Genomic DNA, 16,673 nt, shown 5'->3' on the forward strand with positions numbered 1-16,673 from the left:
TTCTTGATCCATGATTGTTTACTTTAACAGTGAAGTACAGATCATCACATTCACAAAGCACTTCTCTCCGTCTCCACTCATAAAGGCACTCACGGAGAAAGCTCTCTTCGGGAGGACAAACTTTAAATGAAATTCAGTTATCCATTTCCATTTGTCATTTTACTGAGTCTTGCGAAAATAAAATGGCTGAAAATATATATATTTTTAGGTATTGATAGGAAGTAGAATACAAATATAGACTAGATCATCTCTTCATCTATTATATCAATTTTTCTACAGTTTCTCAGTTCATACGCACTGTTTTTCATAATGTCAATATTTTCTCTCGATTCATGAAACTTCCCACCCCCTAATGCTGCGAAAAATACCTTCAGTAAGGAATCACCGAACTCTCCCAGCGAGCTCTCTTGTCACCGGCTGTTAAGTCGCTATCCATATTTGATAGTTTGATCGCTGGAAACTGGGCTGTAATTGTAGGCCCCTTTTTCATTTATAAATGTCATGTTTTTCTTGTTGCAGAGCAGGCTCCAGATCTGATGTGGCGGTCCAGACCTCCTTTCTCTATGTACGTCTTCCCACAGTCTTCACATTCGGACTTGGGCATACTGCCGTGGATGTGGGCCCTGTGCCTGCTGAGATTCCCCCTCTCTGAGAACCCCCTGCCGCAGTCTGGACAGAGGTGGGGCCTTTCCCCCGAGTGGATCAGCATGTGTTTACGCATGTTCCCACTGTCGTTGAAGCGTTTGTCGCATCTGGGGCAGGGAAATGGCTTCTCACCGCTATGAGTGCGAACGTGCCTCTCCCGGTCACGGCGGGACATGAAGGCCTTCCCGCACTCCTGGCAGGAAAAATTTTTGGGCTTCTTTTTGGGTTCTGGAAACGAGGAAACACCACCTCTACCTCCCTCTCTACCTCTTTTGCCTCGACCTCGTGACGATGATGTTATTTTCCTGTGCCACAGTGGGGACGCCTCTCGAAGAGCGGGTATGTCAGCGTCTGGGTCGTCCTGGAGGGTCTGGGGGTCGGCAGGGGCCCAGGTGGGGTCCTCTTCCCCCTCCTTGTCGTCTGACTCCAAGTCGGAGCCCAGGATGGAAGAAAGAGAGCGGCTGGCGGACTCAAAGCCCCGTCGACGCTGGGACTCACCTAGGGCCTCGTCGTCCTCTACGGGGGCTAGCCAGTCTCCAGGGCCCTGGTCCTCCTGTACCTCTGGTTCCGTCTCACCTTCCTCCTTACTCACAGGACTGGAGCCTGCAGCTGCCGAGGGCTGAGAGGGGGCCTGAAGCTTAGGGAGACCGGAATTCTTTGGATGGAACACTCCTCCAGACTTCTTCAGCTCTGCTTTCTCCTCCTCTTGGGCTGTACATGATTGGCTGGTTGGATCGTGAAGCTCAAGTTTCATTGGTTTAGAGTCAGGAATCTCCTTGTCTTCGCTCTCCTGTTTGGTAAGTAATAAAAGGGGTGTGACTGTGGTCTCATACTCCTCCTCTTTGATGTGCGTTGGCCTCTGAGGCTCAGGGTTCGTAACAAATAATTCTGTCCGCTCCTGTTTGACACATGAGGTAGGGATGGATTCCTGACCTCTGGAGACCAGTTTGACCTCGGAATGTTCAGTTTTGGGCAGAACTCTTTGGGGTGACCCTGGTCCGTGTGAGCTGTCCATCTCCCAGGCCATCACCACTAGGACAAAACAAATGGTATTAGAACACATGACATAAGCATCTTGTTTACATTTCATAACCACAATCAGCTGTAAAAATGTTTTATTTATTTAACCTTTATTCAATGGTGGAGTTCAGTTTGTTTCGCATGGCCAGATTACCAGGCTGGGTGGAGATTTCACTTAAAGGCCAATGGAATGGTCTAAAATGTGCAACTCCGCCCACACGGGACAGGGCCTGCAAAACAAACTCTACCTTTGTAGAAAACCCGTGGTAGCACCAAGTATGTATATAAACCAGTGGAGGCTGCCCATATTAATAGCCGGAACAGAGCAAATGGAATGGCATCAAACACCTGGAAACCATGTGTTTTATATATTTGATACTATTCCACTAATTCCGCTCCAGTCATTATCACAAGCCAGTTCTCCCCAATTAAAGTGCCACCAACCTCCTGTGATATAAACCAGTGTTGGGTTCAAGACCACCTAAAACCAAGACCGGAGCGAATCAAGACCGAGTCAAGACCGAGACTTGGAGGGGGACGAGAGGTCCGAGACAGAGTCAAGACCAGAAAAATGTGAGTTCAATTCAAGACCATGACAGTAATTTTGTCAAAGGCATCTGCCATTCAACATTTTGGAGTGACAGTTGAATCAACCAATTACATTGTATTGTAATGGGTGGGATGATTTAACAAAACATATGGAAACTTCTGCCTTTCGGAAGGCCAACAGGTCACTGTGCAATAGCGAGCAGTAGTTTTACCACGGTCTAGCTAGCTAGCTTTTGTTGTAGGATAGTTTGCAGCGGCTGCAGCAGGTGTTATCGAAGAGAATGTTGTTGCTAATTTGTTAGCTTCCCCCTTTAAAATAATAACTTTCAACATGAAGTTAAGTTTGAAATGATCATCTGGTGAGTGGAACTGTTTTTTATTGCAGCGCGCTTGCTGTTGTTAGCCATCTCTTTGAAAATAACTTGTGTGTGAAACATTGTTGCATTTAAACTTTAGATCACAGGTTACTTTGTGTGCTGAACATGAAAAGTTTTTTGCAATGATAAGTAATAGTTGTACATTTCTATTGGGAAATGCTGAGCCTAAAGGTTTTGTTTTTGTATTCTTATGATTGGGACCTACTGGCTTAATATGTCAGAGTGAATGGACTGGTGTCTTTCCATCGGCCCTATGCAGTGGTGCCTAAAGAAGTGGGTCCTGTGTGACGGAATTGCGCCACTTTGTTAAAAATCTAAAATCACACTTTAAATAAATGAAAAACGACACAAATGTGATGTTCTAAGTCCACAACAATGCTGAAACCACATCAGGAGACAATTTTATTTTTTAGGTCTGGGGGAAGAAAAAAAAATACATTGTTGGAGGGTGTAGTTGCACTTTAATTCAATTGAGCAAAACAAATGCTTTCCCCATTGATACAAATCAGCATTAAATCATTCTGTCAGGTAGACAAGTCAACATTTAATTGGGAAGGTTTTTTGGAGCCTTTATAAATGTTCATGCAAACAGGCATGATGACTGAATTGCACATCGTAAATAGCCTACTAACGAAGACTAAGGACCAAACCTTTTCAATACCTGGTTTGCATACCCATTGTTGCCTTAGTTAGCATTTACTGCTAAATATCATGAATTGAAATGTCTTTCCTACCCTACCGGCTACCAATGTAATTCTTCTGTGAGCTGCTCCATGCAACAACCAGTTGAGGGCTGCGCGCTCTTGCTGCCTGCAGATTATATTCTGCTGAAACTAGGATATGTGTAATGCGCGCATGTGCATATATTTCACGTGCTTTGCAATTGTGTAGGCAACTTTGTGCATGATTTCCTTATTGTACTACATAATTAATACTCTGTACACCTCCACTACACTACTTTGATATGCAACCGAAGGGATTAAGAAGTGAGTTTAGGCAATGCCCACTGAAAACCCCTTACAAAATAAGATTGCCGTTTTGAAACTGCAGTCAACTGTGGTATTTTGGACGCAGTAATTGCAGAATAACCGCAGTTATACTGCACTCCGACTGCAATATTTTTTCATAAGTGACAAAGTTGGTATAGGTCATATACCTGCATATAGCCTCCACGACATCATTGGCCCTTTGTGTTTTACAAAAGTGCACTCTCCTACATGAGTGTGCTGGTATTATGGTTGCTGTCCTTTCAGTATCAACAGCCTGTCACACTGAAGGCCTAGGGGTCCAATAGGTTCATCACTGAGCAAACATGTCTACTATAGATTGTCTCCCTGTCTCCCCTTACTAATAGTAAGCATGCAACTTAGTCAACAATTTACCCCACTCTTCCCTACCAGAGAGTCAAGGAAATTCAAACAAACTTTGAGGATATTTTTCAATGAAAGTACAGTAATGTTACAAGTAAAGTAGGAATCCCAGGTTTCAATAGGCAACAAGATATTGTTTCAAGAAAGGAGTATATATATTTGGCCTGGCAAAGCGTTTTTATGCGCTGACTGAATGGAAGCTGTTAATGATGGGCTTTTTACTCCGCTGGTCTGAAATTACAGGTCCTCACTGTCCGAGACCGGGTAAAAATGTATCTGACAACTAAACAAGACCAAGACACTCAATGTGTACTACTACAACACTGATTTAAACCCTGGACTGCTGATTAAATGTATTGTCCAATGAGAGGCTTTGAAGACACTGGTCGGCCATATTGTCACTCCCAGAAGGAGCAGCCCTCCATCGGAATGAATGGAACTCTACAGTATTTCAATTCAAATGTTTCAAGGACAAAATTACATGTATACTGAACAAAAAATATAAACACAACATGCAACAATTTCAAAGATTTTACAGAGTTACAGTTCATATGAGGAAATCAGTCAATTGATTAGGCTCTAATCTATGGATTTCGCATGACTAGGAATACAGATATCCATCTGTTGGTCACAGATACCTTGCAATTGTGTTTGTTGTCCGTAGCCTATACCTACCCATACCACAACCCCACCACCACCATGGGGAAGCAAACCGGTCGCCCACAGGACTCCATAAACATGGTCTGTGGTTGTAAGGCCAGTTGGAGGTACTGCCAAATTCTCTAAAATTATGTTAGAGGTGGCTTATGGTAGAGAAATGAACATTAAATTATTTGGCAACAGCTCTGGTGGACATTCCTGTAGTCAGCATGACAATTGCACACTCCCTCAAAACTTGAGACATCTGTAACAAAACTGCAGATTTTAGAATGGCCTTTTATTGTCCCCAGCACAAGGTGCACCTGTGTAATGATCATGCTGTTTAATCAGCTTCTTGATATGCCACACCTGTCAGGTGGATGGATTATCTTGGCAAAGGATAAATGCTCACCAACAGGGATGTAAACAAATTTGTGCATAACATTTGAGAGAAATAAGCTTTTTGTGCATGTAGAACATTTCTGGGATCTTTTATTTCAGCTCATGCAACCAACACTTTACATGTTGCGTTTTATATTTTTGTTCAGTGTATTTAAGTATTTTGTGTTGTTGTAGTGGGGACATTAACATTAGTAATCAATAAAAAATGTGCTCATATAAAATAATTTACAATTCTGCATTAAGGTGTCTGTAATATAATAAACGTGGCGAAAACGAATGTAGACGTTAATAAATGTATTTATATAGCTTCCAAAATATATGTTTAACAATTGTGAGGATGTGCGAAGATGGAGGCACGCACGTCGGCTTCAACACAGCGCCCCCAATCAGTCTTTTATATAAATATTTTTGCGAAGATGGAGGCACGCACATTGGCTTGAACACAGCGCCCCCAATCAATATTCTAGTGTATATATAAATATTTGGGTAAGACTCACATGGTTCTGGCTTCAGGTGGACTAGTTGTGAATTATGGAAAACGCACTTTCTCCAAGAGGGCGGGTCTTTTAACAACATCCACATTGCGTGGAACTGTGCGGAAAAGTGCTAAAGTTGTAAACTACTATTATCGCGCATGTACTTAATTTACTAATATGACCGAAAGCCATAACCGTTGTATATTTGTCATAATGTCGCTAAGCTAAATGTTTAGAAACTGCTAGTAAAATAGTTTATTCTCGACTCACCGCATCGTCAATTGACCTTGTTTTGATCAGCTGGAAGATAGTCTGTTGACTTGTTAGTTGTTGGCTAGCAAGATTGCAAAACAAGTCCACACGAGAGGCATCAAGCGTAAACAAAACTGACCAGATCCTCATGACGAAACCACCTGTCAAAGTTAATTGTTATTGTTTTCAGTGAATGGTTAGCTATCAAATTCCAGGATTTCTGAACCTTCCGAAGGCATGAACATTCCGGAAACGATACTGTTTGGTGGGTGGACACGAACCAGAGAGGAAGAAGCCCAACTCCGCAAAAAAACAGTCTCCCTCCAGCAGGTAGCGTTGTTTCGCCCACCAAGCAAGGAGTTTTTGTGTGGAGTGTCGAATTCGGCAACAACAACAAAATAATGGCTTATTTTCTACTTGAGGTTTATTTGATCGGAATAGAAGATAGTAGTGCTTAAGTTGCTACGAGTGTACTGATATAAATAGGACAAGTGCATCCCGGCAACTGAGAAAAAAAACTATTTCGGAGTTGTCTCGAGATGGTTATGCATATTCATGTGATGAGGCTAGTAGCGTAGCATCGCTCTCTATTGAATTCAAACGTTCGACATGGAACAACCCTCATCGAATATTAAAAAATGTTTACAATAATGAGATGTATCCACCAATCCTAAGAAAGGATAGGTGGGAGCTAGACAACCCGCTGTGCCCCTTTGTTGACAACATCTCCCATTGTTAGGGCAGAGAGACATGTATCTTATCAGTATATCCAGAATATTTGCTGGGCCTTCTTCATCTTTGGTATCATGGCGTTCGCTCACTTTGTTTGTGCATGCCGCCACCTACTGTACGGTAGTGTGTGTGGTCGATCATGTTACATTTTGTGATACAACAATTTAAAAGGAAGGGGGAAAGGAAGAAATTGCACCACCAACTAACCCTATGCCTATATATCACTATTTTAATAAATAATACGAAGAGCCCCACCTATTTTGAGCATGTTATTTTGGCATTAATACGTGTCACATATCAGTTTGCCAACAATGTAAATGTAAAAATGTAAAAAAACATTTGAGTTAATAAAGACCATACAAACAGCCAAGTGTTGGCTGGAGTGGTGTAAAGCTCTCTGCCATTGGACTCTGGAGCAGTGGAAACGCATTATCTGGAGTGATGCTTCACCATCTGGCAGTCCAACGGACAAATCTGGGTTTGGCAGATGCCAGGAGAATGCTACCTGCCCCAATGCATAGTGCCAACTGTAAAGTTTGTTGGAGGAATAATGGTCTGGGGATGTTTTTCATGGTTCAGGCTAGGCCCCTTAGTTCCAGTGATGATAAATCTTATCGCTACAGCATACAGTGACATTCAAAACATTCTGTGCTTCCAACTTTGTGGCAATAGTTTGGGTAAGGCCCTTTCCTGTTTCAGCATGACAATGTCCCTGTGCACAAAGCGAGGTCCATAGGGAAATGGTTTGTCGAGATCTGTGGGGAAGAACTTGCCTGGCCTGCAAAGAGCCCTGATCTCAACCCCATCGAAAACCTTTGGGTTGAATTGGAATGTTGACTGCGAGCCAGCCCTAATCGCCCAACATCAGTGCCCGACCTCACTAATGCTCCTTTGGCTGAATGGAAGCCAGTCCCCGCAGCAATGTTCCAACATCTAGTGCAGGGGTAGGCTAACTTTTTGGCTCGAGGGCCACATCGGGATTTTGAAGTTCAACAGAGGGCCACATTTTTGGGGGACCAATTGTTTGTTAAAATCAATTTGCGGAGGGCCTCCCAAGTCTAAGGCACTGCATCACTGTGCCACTACAGATTCTGGGTTCGAGTCCAGGCTCTGTCGCAGCCGGCCGTGACCAGGAGTCCCATGGGGCGGCGCACAATTGGCCCAGCACCGTCCGGGTTAGGGGAGGGTTTAGCCGGCAGGGATGTCCCTGTCCCATCGCGCACTAGCGACCCCTGTGGTGGGCCGGGCACATGCATGCTGACACGGTCGCCAGGTGTACGGCGTTTCCTCCGACACATTGGTGCGGCTTACTTCCGGGTTAAGTGGGCATTGTGTCAAGAAGCAGTGCGGCTTGGTTGGGTTGTGTTTTGGAGGACGCACGGCTCTCAACCTTCGCCTCTAGAGATCCCGCGTGGCTCAGTTGGTAGAGCATGGTGTTTGCAACGCCAGCGTTGTGGGTTCGATTCCCACGGGGGACCAGTATGGGGGCAAAAAATGTATGAAATGTATGCATTCACTACTGTAAGTCGCTCTGGATAAGAGCGTCTGCTAAATGACTAAAATTTAAAAAATGTCCTTGGAGGCACACTGGAGGTCTAGCGCTTAGGGCTGGCACAACCCGTCCTGGCTCGATGTTGACTATAGCCCGGCAAGGGCAGAGCGCTGGTACAGGGACGAACTGGGCTGTGCTGGTGAATGAGGGGTACCGTGCGTAGAGCAGGTGCGGATAACCTGGGTCGAAGAGATGCACTGGAGACCAGATACGTTGAGCCGGTGCACTTCTCCCTGGCTGCCGGCCAACTCTAGCACGGCAAAGGTGAGGAGCTTGCACCGAGCGCACCGGGCTGTGAGTACGCACTGGCGACACAGTGCGTATCACCGCATAACACGGTGCTTGCTCGGTCACTCGCTCCCCACGGGGAGTTGGCTCAGGTCTTAACATATTGTTAAGATGTATTGTAACAATAAAGGACTTAATATACATTACCGTTCAAAAGTTTGGGGTCACTTAGAAATGTTCTTGTTTTTTAAAGAAAAGCAACTTTTTTTGCTCATTAAAATAACAACAAATTGATCAAAAATACAGTGTAGACATTGTTAATGTTGTAAATGACTATTGTAGCTGGAAACGGCAGATTTTTTTAATGGAATATCTACATAGGCGTACAGAGGCCCATTATCAGCAACCATCACTCCTGTGTTCCAATGGCACGTTGTGTTAGCGATCATTTTAAAAGGCTAATTGATCATTAGAAAACCTTTTTGCAATTATGTAGCACCGCTCAAAACTGTTGTTCTGATTAAAGAAGAAATAAAACTGGCCATCTTTATACTAGTTGAGTATCTGGAGCATCAGCATTTGTGGGTTCGATTACAGGTCCAAAATGGCCAGAAACAAATAACTTTTTTCTGAAACTCGTCAGTCTATTCTTGTTCTGAGTAATAAAGGCTATGCCATGCCAGAAATTGCTAAGAAACTGAAGATCTCGTACAACGCTGTGTACTACTCCTTCACAGAACAGCGCAAACTAGCTCTAACCAGAATAGAAAGAGGAGTGGGAGGCCCTGGTGCACAACTGAGCAAGAGGACAAGTAAATTAGAGTGTCTAGAAACAGACACCTCCCAAACAGTGGTGGTTCTAGCTTGTATGGTTCCCTGGGTGAACATCCCTTCATCGCCCCCAGTGTACCCTGTGCCTGCTCCGCTCACTCTCCCTCCAGTGCGCCACCATAGCCAAGTACGTCCTGTGCTTGCTCCGCGCACCCTCCCTCCAGTGCGCCACCATAGCCCAGTACGTCCTGTGCCTGCTCCTCGCACTCCTTTGGTCCGATGAGTACACATTTTTGGTTCCAACCGTTGTGCCTTAGTGAGATGCAGAGTAGGTGAACGAATGATCTCCGCATGTGTTGTTCCCACCGTGAAGCATGGAGGAGATGGTGTGGGGGTGCTTTGCTGGTGACACGGTCAGTGATTTATTTAGAATTCAAGGCTCACTTAACCAGCATTGCTAGCAAAGCATTCTGCAGCGATATGCCATCCCACCTGGTTTGCGCTTAGTGGGACTATCATGTTTTTCAACAGGACAATGACCCAAAACACATCTCCAGGCTGTGTAAGGGCTATTTGACCAAGAAGGAAAGTAATGGCGTGCTGCATTAGATGACCTGGCCTTCACAACCCAATTGAGATGGTTTGGGATGAGTTGGACAACAGAGTGAAAGAAAAGCAGCCAACAAGTGCTCAGCATATGTGAGAACTCCTTCAAGATGGTTGGAAAAGCATTCCTCATGGAGCTGGTTGAGAGAATGCCAAGAGTGTCCAAAGCTGTCATCAAGGCAAAGGGTGGCTTTGGAAATGATCTGCAGTGCTCAGCTCTTACTTCATATTCTCCTATTGGTATGTGCATTTTAATTACTTTTTCATCAACATTGACTAATCTGTACTGATATGATTTTCATGTTATGACCTGTTATAGCACTTTTATTCATACAGTGTCATCTTGGTCATGAGAGTTATCGGTCACAATGCAAAGACAACGTTTTGAAATCAAGATTTTCATTTTTATTGAAAAGTTGGCCAGGATTCTGTACAGCAGAGAGGGTGTGCGATACACAGGGTTAGGAAGTGGGGGGTGGATATTGAAACTTCTTTTCCCATGGTGCATCATACCCTGAGCCGAGAATCATGTGTAAAACAGCAAGATATTTCTCGTTCCCTCTTTGGTGCTGCAATGGACTGCAGGGGAAAGGAATGGGGGACGAAAAAGGAAGGGGGGGCGAAGGAGGGAAAAGCTAAGGTCGGACCACAGGAGAGAAAGAGAAGAGTAGAGAGAGAGTGATGGAGGGGTTGTCTGTCAGGTGTTCTGTAGCCAGGTGGTCCTTCAATTGAGGTTTCAAAGAGTGGGGGATATTTAACGTCACCCCTCTCCCTTGCTGTTTCAGATGGTAAGCTTCAGCCAGGGGTGCGGCAAGGCCTCAGACATCTCTCCCCCTCTCTCTCTTCCTCCGCCCCTCTCCCTCTCTTCCACTCTTTCTCTTTCTCTCCTTCCCTGAGCCTCACTTGCTGGCCATGGTGTAGCATCCCTGCTGGTGCCACTGCATGTCGCGGATACGCCTCACCGACTGGAACTGGGGGTGACGGGCGCCAAACTCGTTGAAGTGTTTGAAGTCGCCCTTCTCCAGAAGGTACTGGGAGCCACGGTATCCGGGGAACTGGTAGCCCACCCAGCTGAGGGGAAAAAGGAGAAAGTCACTACGTATGTCACTAAAATATCAGCCGTTCTCCTACAATCTTTTCATTCTAGATCTATGTATTCTTAGTTGTGAGTTTAAACTCTGTCGATTCCTTTTTCCATTTCCATAGCAACACTTACGTTCCGCAGCTGACCATTATGCTGCCGACCCTGTCGGTGAAGCCGTAGGAGAACAGAGACGGAACGTCATCGTCCATGATCTCCATCTTACGGCCCTTGAATTCCCCAACCTCGTACAGGCAGATCTTGTGCTTCTCGGGGTCCTGAGAGAGAGAGAGAGAGAGAGAGAGGAGGGGAAAAGAGAGAGGTGTGTGAGAATGAGGGAGGTGTTCAGAAGGAGAGAAATGTACAGGAGAGAGACACAAATGGAGAGAGAGTAAAGAAAGAGTGAGAGGTCAGGGGGTAGGAAGTCACAAAGAGAGAGGATGTGTATAAGTGAGAAAAATGAGAGAACAGATGACAGAGAGAGATGGTGAAAGGCGAGAGGAGTGTCCCCACCATGCGGACGGGCCTGAAGGACAGCAGGTAGTCGTTTTTCTGGCAGTTGCTCCAAGAGTCCCAACGGGGGAACTCTCCCTTCTCCAGAATGTAGTGTTCGCCACAGAAGTTCATCTGCTCGAAGCCCACAAAGCTATACAGGATAGAAAGACAGTGTTACTTTATTATACAGCTGTGTTGACGTATCTAATTAGGATTTTTTTTTAACTGTAAATGATACTGCTACGTCTACCATTATCCCACAAAGCTACAGGGATAGCAGGACATTAATAGAAACTAATATATAGTTTAAAAAACTGGAGAGGTTGACTTACGGTCCACACTCAACGCGGAGGGAGCGGACGCGGTCCATGCCCATCTCACACACGTTCATGCACTCGTTGCTGATCTCGACCATGCGACCCTGGAAGTTCTCCTGGTCGAACACAAACATCTGAGGGGCAAACAGAGAAAGTGAAACAGACATAAGTACATCCTCAACACAGATGGTGTCTGGCTGTATCAGTGATCCAATGATATTCCATTAGATTGGAGCCAGGAGAAGTCCTGTTAGTTGGGGACTACTTGCCTTGTAGGCCATCATGCCCATCTCAGACTTCTTGCTCTGAGCAGCCTTCCCGTCGGTCTGGGAAGCAGCCTTGGACTTATCACTGGACATGATGACTGGAAGAGAGAGAGGGATGAGAATGAAACAGTCTCAAAACAGTCAAGAAGACACATCCAATGTGTTGGGAATACAACAAAATTTATGGAATAGGCAATAAGGGATGAAGATGAAGTGAATGTATGCTATCAGGGGAAGAGGGATATTTGTGGCTGTGGATGCAGTCTACATGTTTAATATAGTGATGTATAATATGAATGTGACATGTATTATTATAGCGACTTCTAATTGGTGATTTCATAGTCAAACTGCTGCTGAACAGCTGCTACTCCTCTTTCTTCCCCTGCTCCTCTTTACCTGTGTATGCAGGTGCCAGCATGTGTATCGTGTGTGTGTCTGCTGCTCTTACCTGTGTGTGTGATCTGCCTCACTCAGAGAGTGTTTGTGGCTCAGAGCGCGCCCCGCCCTTTTATACGCTGGCGCCCAGAGGAGGAGGATTAGAGACAGAGAAACAAACCTGCTGAGGTCAGAACCACGAGACAATAGAACCACCGCATCATCAGAGAGGGACAGTCAGAGAGGGGGGCCGGCCACAGGGACCAATGAGATCCATAGTTCATTGAGAAGGATTGGAGGGGGGTTGATAGTGGAATACTGTACATGATGATAGGGTCTAACCACAAACAGATACAGTATCTGAGAGATAGAGACATAACACTGTACCAGTATCTGTGATAAGCAACTGATTATGTTTTTCGCACTCTGGTATAACCTGTGACAAAGACCTGTACATATATTGTGTTCATGATCATAATAATATTGATTCTATGTAATTTTGAGGAGCACATTTCCCACGCTCAATGTGCATAAGGTAGAAAACTAAAGAAAAACAGCAACGATACATCAAAAGTAGAAAAAATGATCACAATACATAAAACCATTACCTACTAATGTAAAATATATTGTTTTTAAGTGATCAAACATTAAAAGGTAGCTTGAATAGGTAGGAGGATATTTACTGAATAGGCTCACTATTTACATGAGAGGACATGTGAATTGTGCTAATCATCTGCTCATAACCAGTAGCAACTTCTATTACAAACAGAACATTTCTGGTCATGTCTTCTCTCTGAGTCTCATCTCATCACCATTGGTTTTGAAACAGTTGAATGGGAGCTCAAGCCTGAAGCAAGTCATTTATCATACTTTTTAATTGATGCATTATTGGATCTCACATTATCCAACGACAGTGTTTTGATTAAGAGAGTGTTAAGTCTATAAGGTGTCACTATGATTTCGATGAGGTGTGAGGAGTGAAGTTGTGTGGTGCAATTTTTTGGGGGGGACTCAAGGATGGATGTGTGGCATGATTCAGGTGTGTGTGCGACCCATGGAATCTGTGAAAGGGGGCAAAACATCTCTGTGTTGTCCTATGTGTTTAGTGACTAATGAGATACTATTACATATAGATGTGAAACACTTTCTCATTCTCAAACGTTTCTATCCTGTCCATATTCAATTATAAACATATTTGTATATTGACTTTTTCTCTCTACCCAAACGGTGCCTGTGCCCCTTTAATCTCCACATTCTCCACCTCTATCCCGGGCTTTGTGACTGCCACACACCGGACTGCTGACCAGCACGAACTGACCGGGCCGCTATTGTTCATCTCCCATTCAGGGCAAACCCCGATCGATGTGCACAGAGAGGACTGACGTTCCATAGTATATGCTGAGCTGGCGTGTCGCGCAGTTTCGATGGAATGACCGGAAAGAACAGGAGCGCGCAGTTGGCCAGTGTTCTAGGTGGGAAAAAGTAATTGTGCGCGTACCAAAGCCCTGCGCCATGGACGCGCTCCAAGGGGCGCGCTTCTCGTTAGTCCATATAAAACTGAAGCGCCAGGTTCTCTCAAAGCTCTACGCGAGATAGCGTTAGGCGCGTGTCACTACCCGAGCTCATCACGAATAAGTGCCAAACTAGGTAAGGTGCCAACTCCGTAACGCATTTAATGCAAATTATAGGGACAGTCAGTCAGATAGGTCATAACAGGCATATTCAAGACGCGTTTACACATTCATTTAAAACTCACCAAAAAGCACTAACCCTGAAACAACACGTTAACCTGCAGTGCACATTGCATATATTGGCTACATAATGTATAGACTCGTTTAACTGATCCGTGTCTCCATATTGCCTATTCTGGTGTAGCCTACAAACTTGGATGGACAATAAACGATGTGATGTTTTACCGTTAGTTCACAATAATCTCGATTTGTTGCGTATTATTTGTTTTATATGATTGGCTATGACAGGGAGCGAGCTTGTTAGATAACATATCGTGTAGCTTTATCATAGATTAATTGATCGGCATTAGTATGAATTCAGCTCATTAGAGACTGTTCCAAATAGTGTATAGTGGATAGAAGTGTTAAAGGGGAAACATTTTAGAGAGGTTGTTTCTCGAGGCATGTTCACTTGAAAACCAGTGTGAAGCCTTGATTATAGAATAACATAGAATGTAATATAATATAATAGAATGTTACTCTGTCTGTGTGGATTGTTGGCGTTGAGGTGACTTATAGAATGTAGGAGAGTTGAGGAGATTGTGTAATGGAACGTTTGACCCCTGCCTCTTAGGTGTAAAGATGTACAGAACCACTAGATCACCAATGATGCAATCCCTTGTCAACTCGGGAATGGGCGTGGCTCCTTTCTTCAAGGTAACACACCTTAGATGAGCCTCATACAGGAGCACAGACCTTTGCATAAGTGGGATGGGCTCTGTCACTTTAAATGTCCCTCTGATCATCTTCCATTTCTTCTCCCTCTCCCCACTCATCTCTCTCTCTGTAGGTGACTGTGTTCGAGCAGGAGCACTTCCAGGGCAAGTGCCAGGAGTTCACCTCGGAGTGCTGCAACATCCACGAGTGTGGCCTTGACATCATCCGCTCCATCAGAGTGGAGAGTGGAGCGTGAGTTTCACACTGTGTGTTTACGCCATCCGTTTAGTGTGAATGTGTATTCATGGCTAGAGGAATCCAGGTGTGTAATCTGTCGGTCTGTGTGGATGAGTGAGTTATTTTGTTTATAGTGGCTGGTTCAATGTGTAAAATGTCTCTCTCATCCCCCTGTAGCTGGGTGGGCTTTGAGCACCATGACTTCCAGGGCCAGCAGTTTATCCTGGAGAGAGGAGAGTACCCCCACTGGGACGCCTACAGCGGCTCCCTGTCCTACCACGTGGAGCGCCTCATGTCCCTGCGTCCCATCTACTGTGCTGTGAGTACTACAGTGTGGGAGATAGAGAAAGAGGAGATGTGAAAGAGAATCAATGCATTTTTTTTTTTTATGTCTGCCAAACAGATACATTCTATTAAAGCCTTCCTTGAGAAACTCCCAAATTCTTGGAATATGGTCATATTTATGTGTGTGTGTATGTGTAACCTTTCTCTCAGTCCCACATGAGCAGTCGTATGATGATCTTTGAGAGAGAGAACTTCATGGGCCAAAGTGTGGAGCTGTGTGATGACTACCCCTCCCTGCAGGCTATGGGCTGGTCCATGCCCGAGGTCGGCTCCATGCACGTGCAGTGTGGCGCGTAAGTTAACGTCTATTATTCACTACACACACACACGCTACGTGTTAGCAAACAGCTGTGTTTTAATACTTTGCGCACACGCTTGATATACTAAACCTCAGTGTTAAATGAATATCCCCTATCGCTATCCCCCAGCTTTGTGTGCTACCAGTACCCCGGCTACAGGGGCCAGCAGTACATCATGGAGTGTGAGAGACACAGTGGAGACTACCAGCACTGGAAGAACTGGGGCTCCCACTCCCAGACCCCCCAGATCCAGTCTATCCGCCGTATCCAGCATTAAGAGGGGCTAGAGGCTGAGAGGCCCACGGACAGCAATCCCCAGCCCAGACGCTGCTCTACCCCTTCCCCCCCCCCCCCACCGGGAAGACCCCTAACTACCGACTCACCACATAACACTGACACACACAGCCGCTCCAAGGTACGATGAGACTATATCGCACCGGTAAAGCACAGGAACACACACACTGACATGACTGACATAACACACTGTTTATTTTTATCAGGGTAGAGCACCCGCACATAGACACACACCTGGGCTGTACTACCTGAACCCTGAACCCCTGTCCAGGTCACCTGGGCTGTACTACCTGAACCCTGAACCCCTGTCCAGGTCACCTGGGCTGTACTACCTGAACCCTGAACCCCTGTCCAGGTCACCTGGGCTGTACTATCTGAACCCCGAACCCCTGTCCAGGTCACCTGGGCTGTACTACCTGAACCCTGAACCCCTGTCCAGGTCACCTGGGCTGTACTACCTGAACCCTGAACCCCTGTCCAGGTCACCTGGGCTGTACTACCTGAACCCCGAACCCCTGTCCAGGTCACCTGGGCTGTACTATCTGAACCCCGAACCCCTGTCCAGGTCACCTGGGCTGAGCAGGGAGCCACACATCCTGCTCGAATCAGAGGTCAACGCATCAGCAGACACCAGTTTCAAGATGGCCACCACCGTAGTGCAGCTCTAATGTGATGTGTGCAGGAGGTTGAACCAAAGGTTAACTAATAAACTCATGTTCACTTCAGTCGCTCGGGCCTGTCATATCATTATACGGTGTGTGTGTAGGATAATCTATAATAAATACCACATGGGATTCAACATAGCAGCGTCTCAAGATGTGCTATTTGGGTCTAATGTAATAGGGCTTGTACACTGCATGTCAAACCCTCTGATAAACATAGATATAACTGAAAAACGACTTCAAATAAACCTGTTGCTTTTTTACAAAAAATGAATAGCCTTGCTGTATCCACTCAG

The 16,673-nt window shown here is 45.3% G+C and overlaps 3 protein-coding genes across 5 annotated transcripts; 1 reads left to right on the forward strand and 2 right to left on the reverse strand.

Annotated features, from left to right (window-relative positions):
• LOC106604650 (myeloid zinc finger 1) lies at positions 1-6,044 on the reverse strand. 2 transcript variants are annotated; one of them, XM_014199505.2, is made up of 2 exons: positions 5,749-6,044; positions 1-1,677 (listed from the first exon to the last, which is right to left on the reverse strand). In XM_014199505.2, the coding sequence occupies exon 2, from the start codon at positions 1,670-1,672 to the stop codon at positions 500-502; it is 1,173 nt and encodes a 390-aa protein (XP_014054980.1). In that variant the 5' UTR covers positions 1,673-1,677; positions 5,749-6,044; the 3' UTR covers positions 1-499. The 2 variants fall into 2 exon arrangements, with proteins under 2 accessions (XP_014054980.1, XP_014054979.1); XM_014199504.2 differs by lacking the exon at positions 5,749-6,044 and adding an exon at positions 5,500-5,735.
• A 3,957-nt stretch (positions 6,045-10,001) lies between these two features.
• LOC106604651 (beta-crystallin B1) lies at positions 10,002-12,302 on the reverse strand. Its single transcript, XM_014199506.2, has 6 exons — positions 12,227-12,302; positions 11,782-11,876; positions 11,528-11,646; positions 11,214-11,346; positions 10,836-10,978; positions 10,002-10,690 (listed from the first exon to the last, which is right to left on the reverse strand). Exons 2-6 carry the CDS (start codon positions 11,869-11,871, stop codon positions 10,519-10,521), a joined length of 657 nt encoding a protein of 218 aa, XP_014054981.1. The 5' UTR covers positions 11,872-11,876; positions 12,227-12,302; the 3' UTR covers positions 10,002-10,518.
• A 1,363-nt stretch (positions 12,303-13,665) lies between these two features.
• LOC106604652 (beta-crystallin A1-2) lies at positions 13,666-16,440 on the forward strand. Of its 2 annotated transcripts, XR_006769856.1 has the most exons (7): positions 13,666-13,800; positions 14,458-14,540; positions 14,674-14,792; positions 14,955-15,096; positions 15,273-15,415; positions 15,551-16,238; positions 16,281-16,440. XR_006769856.1 is itself a non-coding variant. In XM_014199508.2 (6 exons), the coding sequence occupies exons 2-6, from the start codon at positions 14,466-14,468 to the stop codon at positions 15,696-15,698; spliced, it is 627 nt and encodes a 208-aa protein (XP_014054983.1). In that variant the 5' UTR covers positions 13,666-13,800; positions 14,458-14,465; the 3' UTR covers positions 15,699-16,440. The 2 variants fall into 2 exon arrangements, 1 of the variants encoding a protein (XP_014054983.1); XM_014199508.2 differs by having other exon boundaries at positions 15,551-16,440.
• The last annotated feature ends 233 nt before the right edge of the window (positions 16,441-16,673 follow it).

This window comes from Salmo salar, chromosome ssa05, assembly GCF_905237065.1.
Source record: "Salmo salar chromosome ssa05, Ssal_v3.1, whole genome shotgun sequence".
NCBI classification, from domain to species: domain Eukaryota; kingdom Metazoa; phylum Chordata; class Actinopteri; order Salmoniformes; family Salmonidae; genus Salmo; species Salmo salar.

Bases quoted from the DNA above. Each gene is read 5' to 3' on its own strand.
- LOC106604650 (XM_014199504.2), bottom strand. From the start codon at position 5,584: ATGTGGATGTTGTTAAAAGACCCGCCCTCTTGGAGAAAGTGCGTTTTC. The intron at 1,678-5,499 runs GTGAGTCTTACC...GTTTTGTCCTAG, and splicing joins CCACCTGAAGCCAGAACCAT to TGGTGATGGCCTGGGAGATG.
- LOC106604651 (XM_014199506.2), bottom strand. From the start codon at position 11,871: ATGTCCAGTGATAAGTCCAAGGCTGCTTCCCAGACCGACGGGAAGGCT. The intron at 11,347-11,527 runs GTAAGTCAACCT...TATCCTGTATAG, and splicing joins CTCCGCGTTGAGTGTGGACC to CTTTGTGGGCTTCGAGCAGA. The intron at 10,691-10,835 runs GTAAGTGTTGCT...TTTTCCCCTCAG, and splicing joins ATAATGGTCAGCTGCGGAAC to CTGGGTGGGCTACCAGTTCC.
- LOC106604652 (XM_014199508.2), top strand. From the start codon at position 14,466: ATGTACAGAACCACTAGATCACCAATGATGCAATCCCTTGTCAACTCG. The intron at 14,793-14,954 runs GTGAGTTTCACA...ATCCCCCTGTAG, and splicing joins ATCAGAGTGGAGAGTGGAGC to CTGGGTGGGCTTTGAGCACC. The intron at 15,097-15,272 runs GTGAGTACTACA...CCTTTCTCTCAG, and splicing joins TGCGTCCCATCTACTGTGCT to TCCCACATGAGCAGTCGTAT.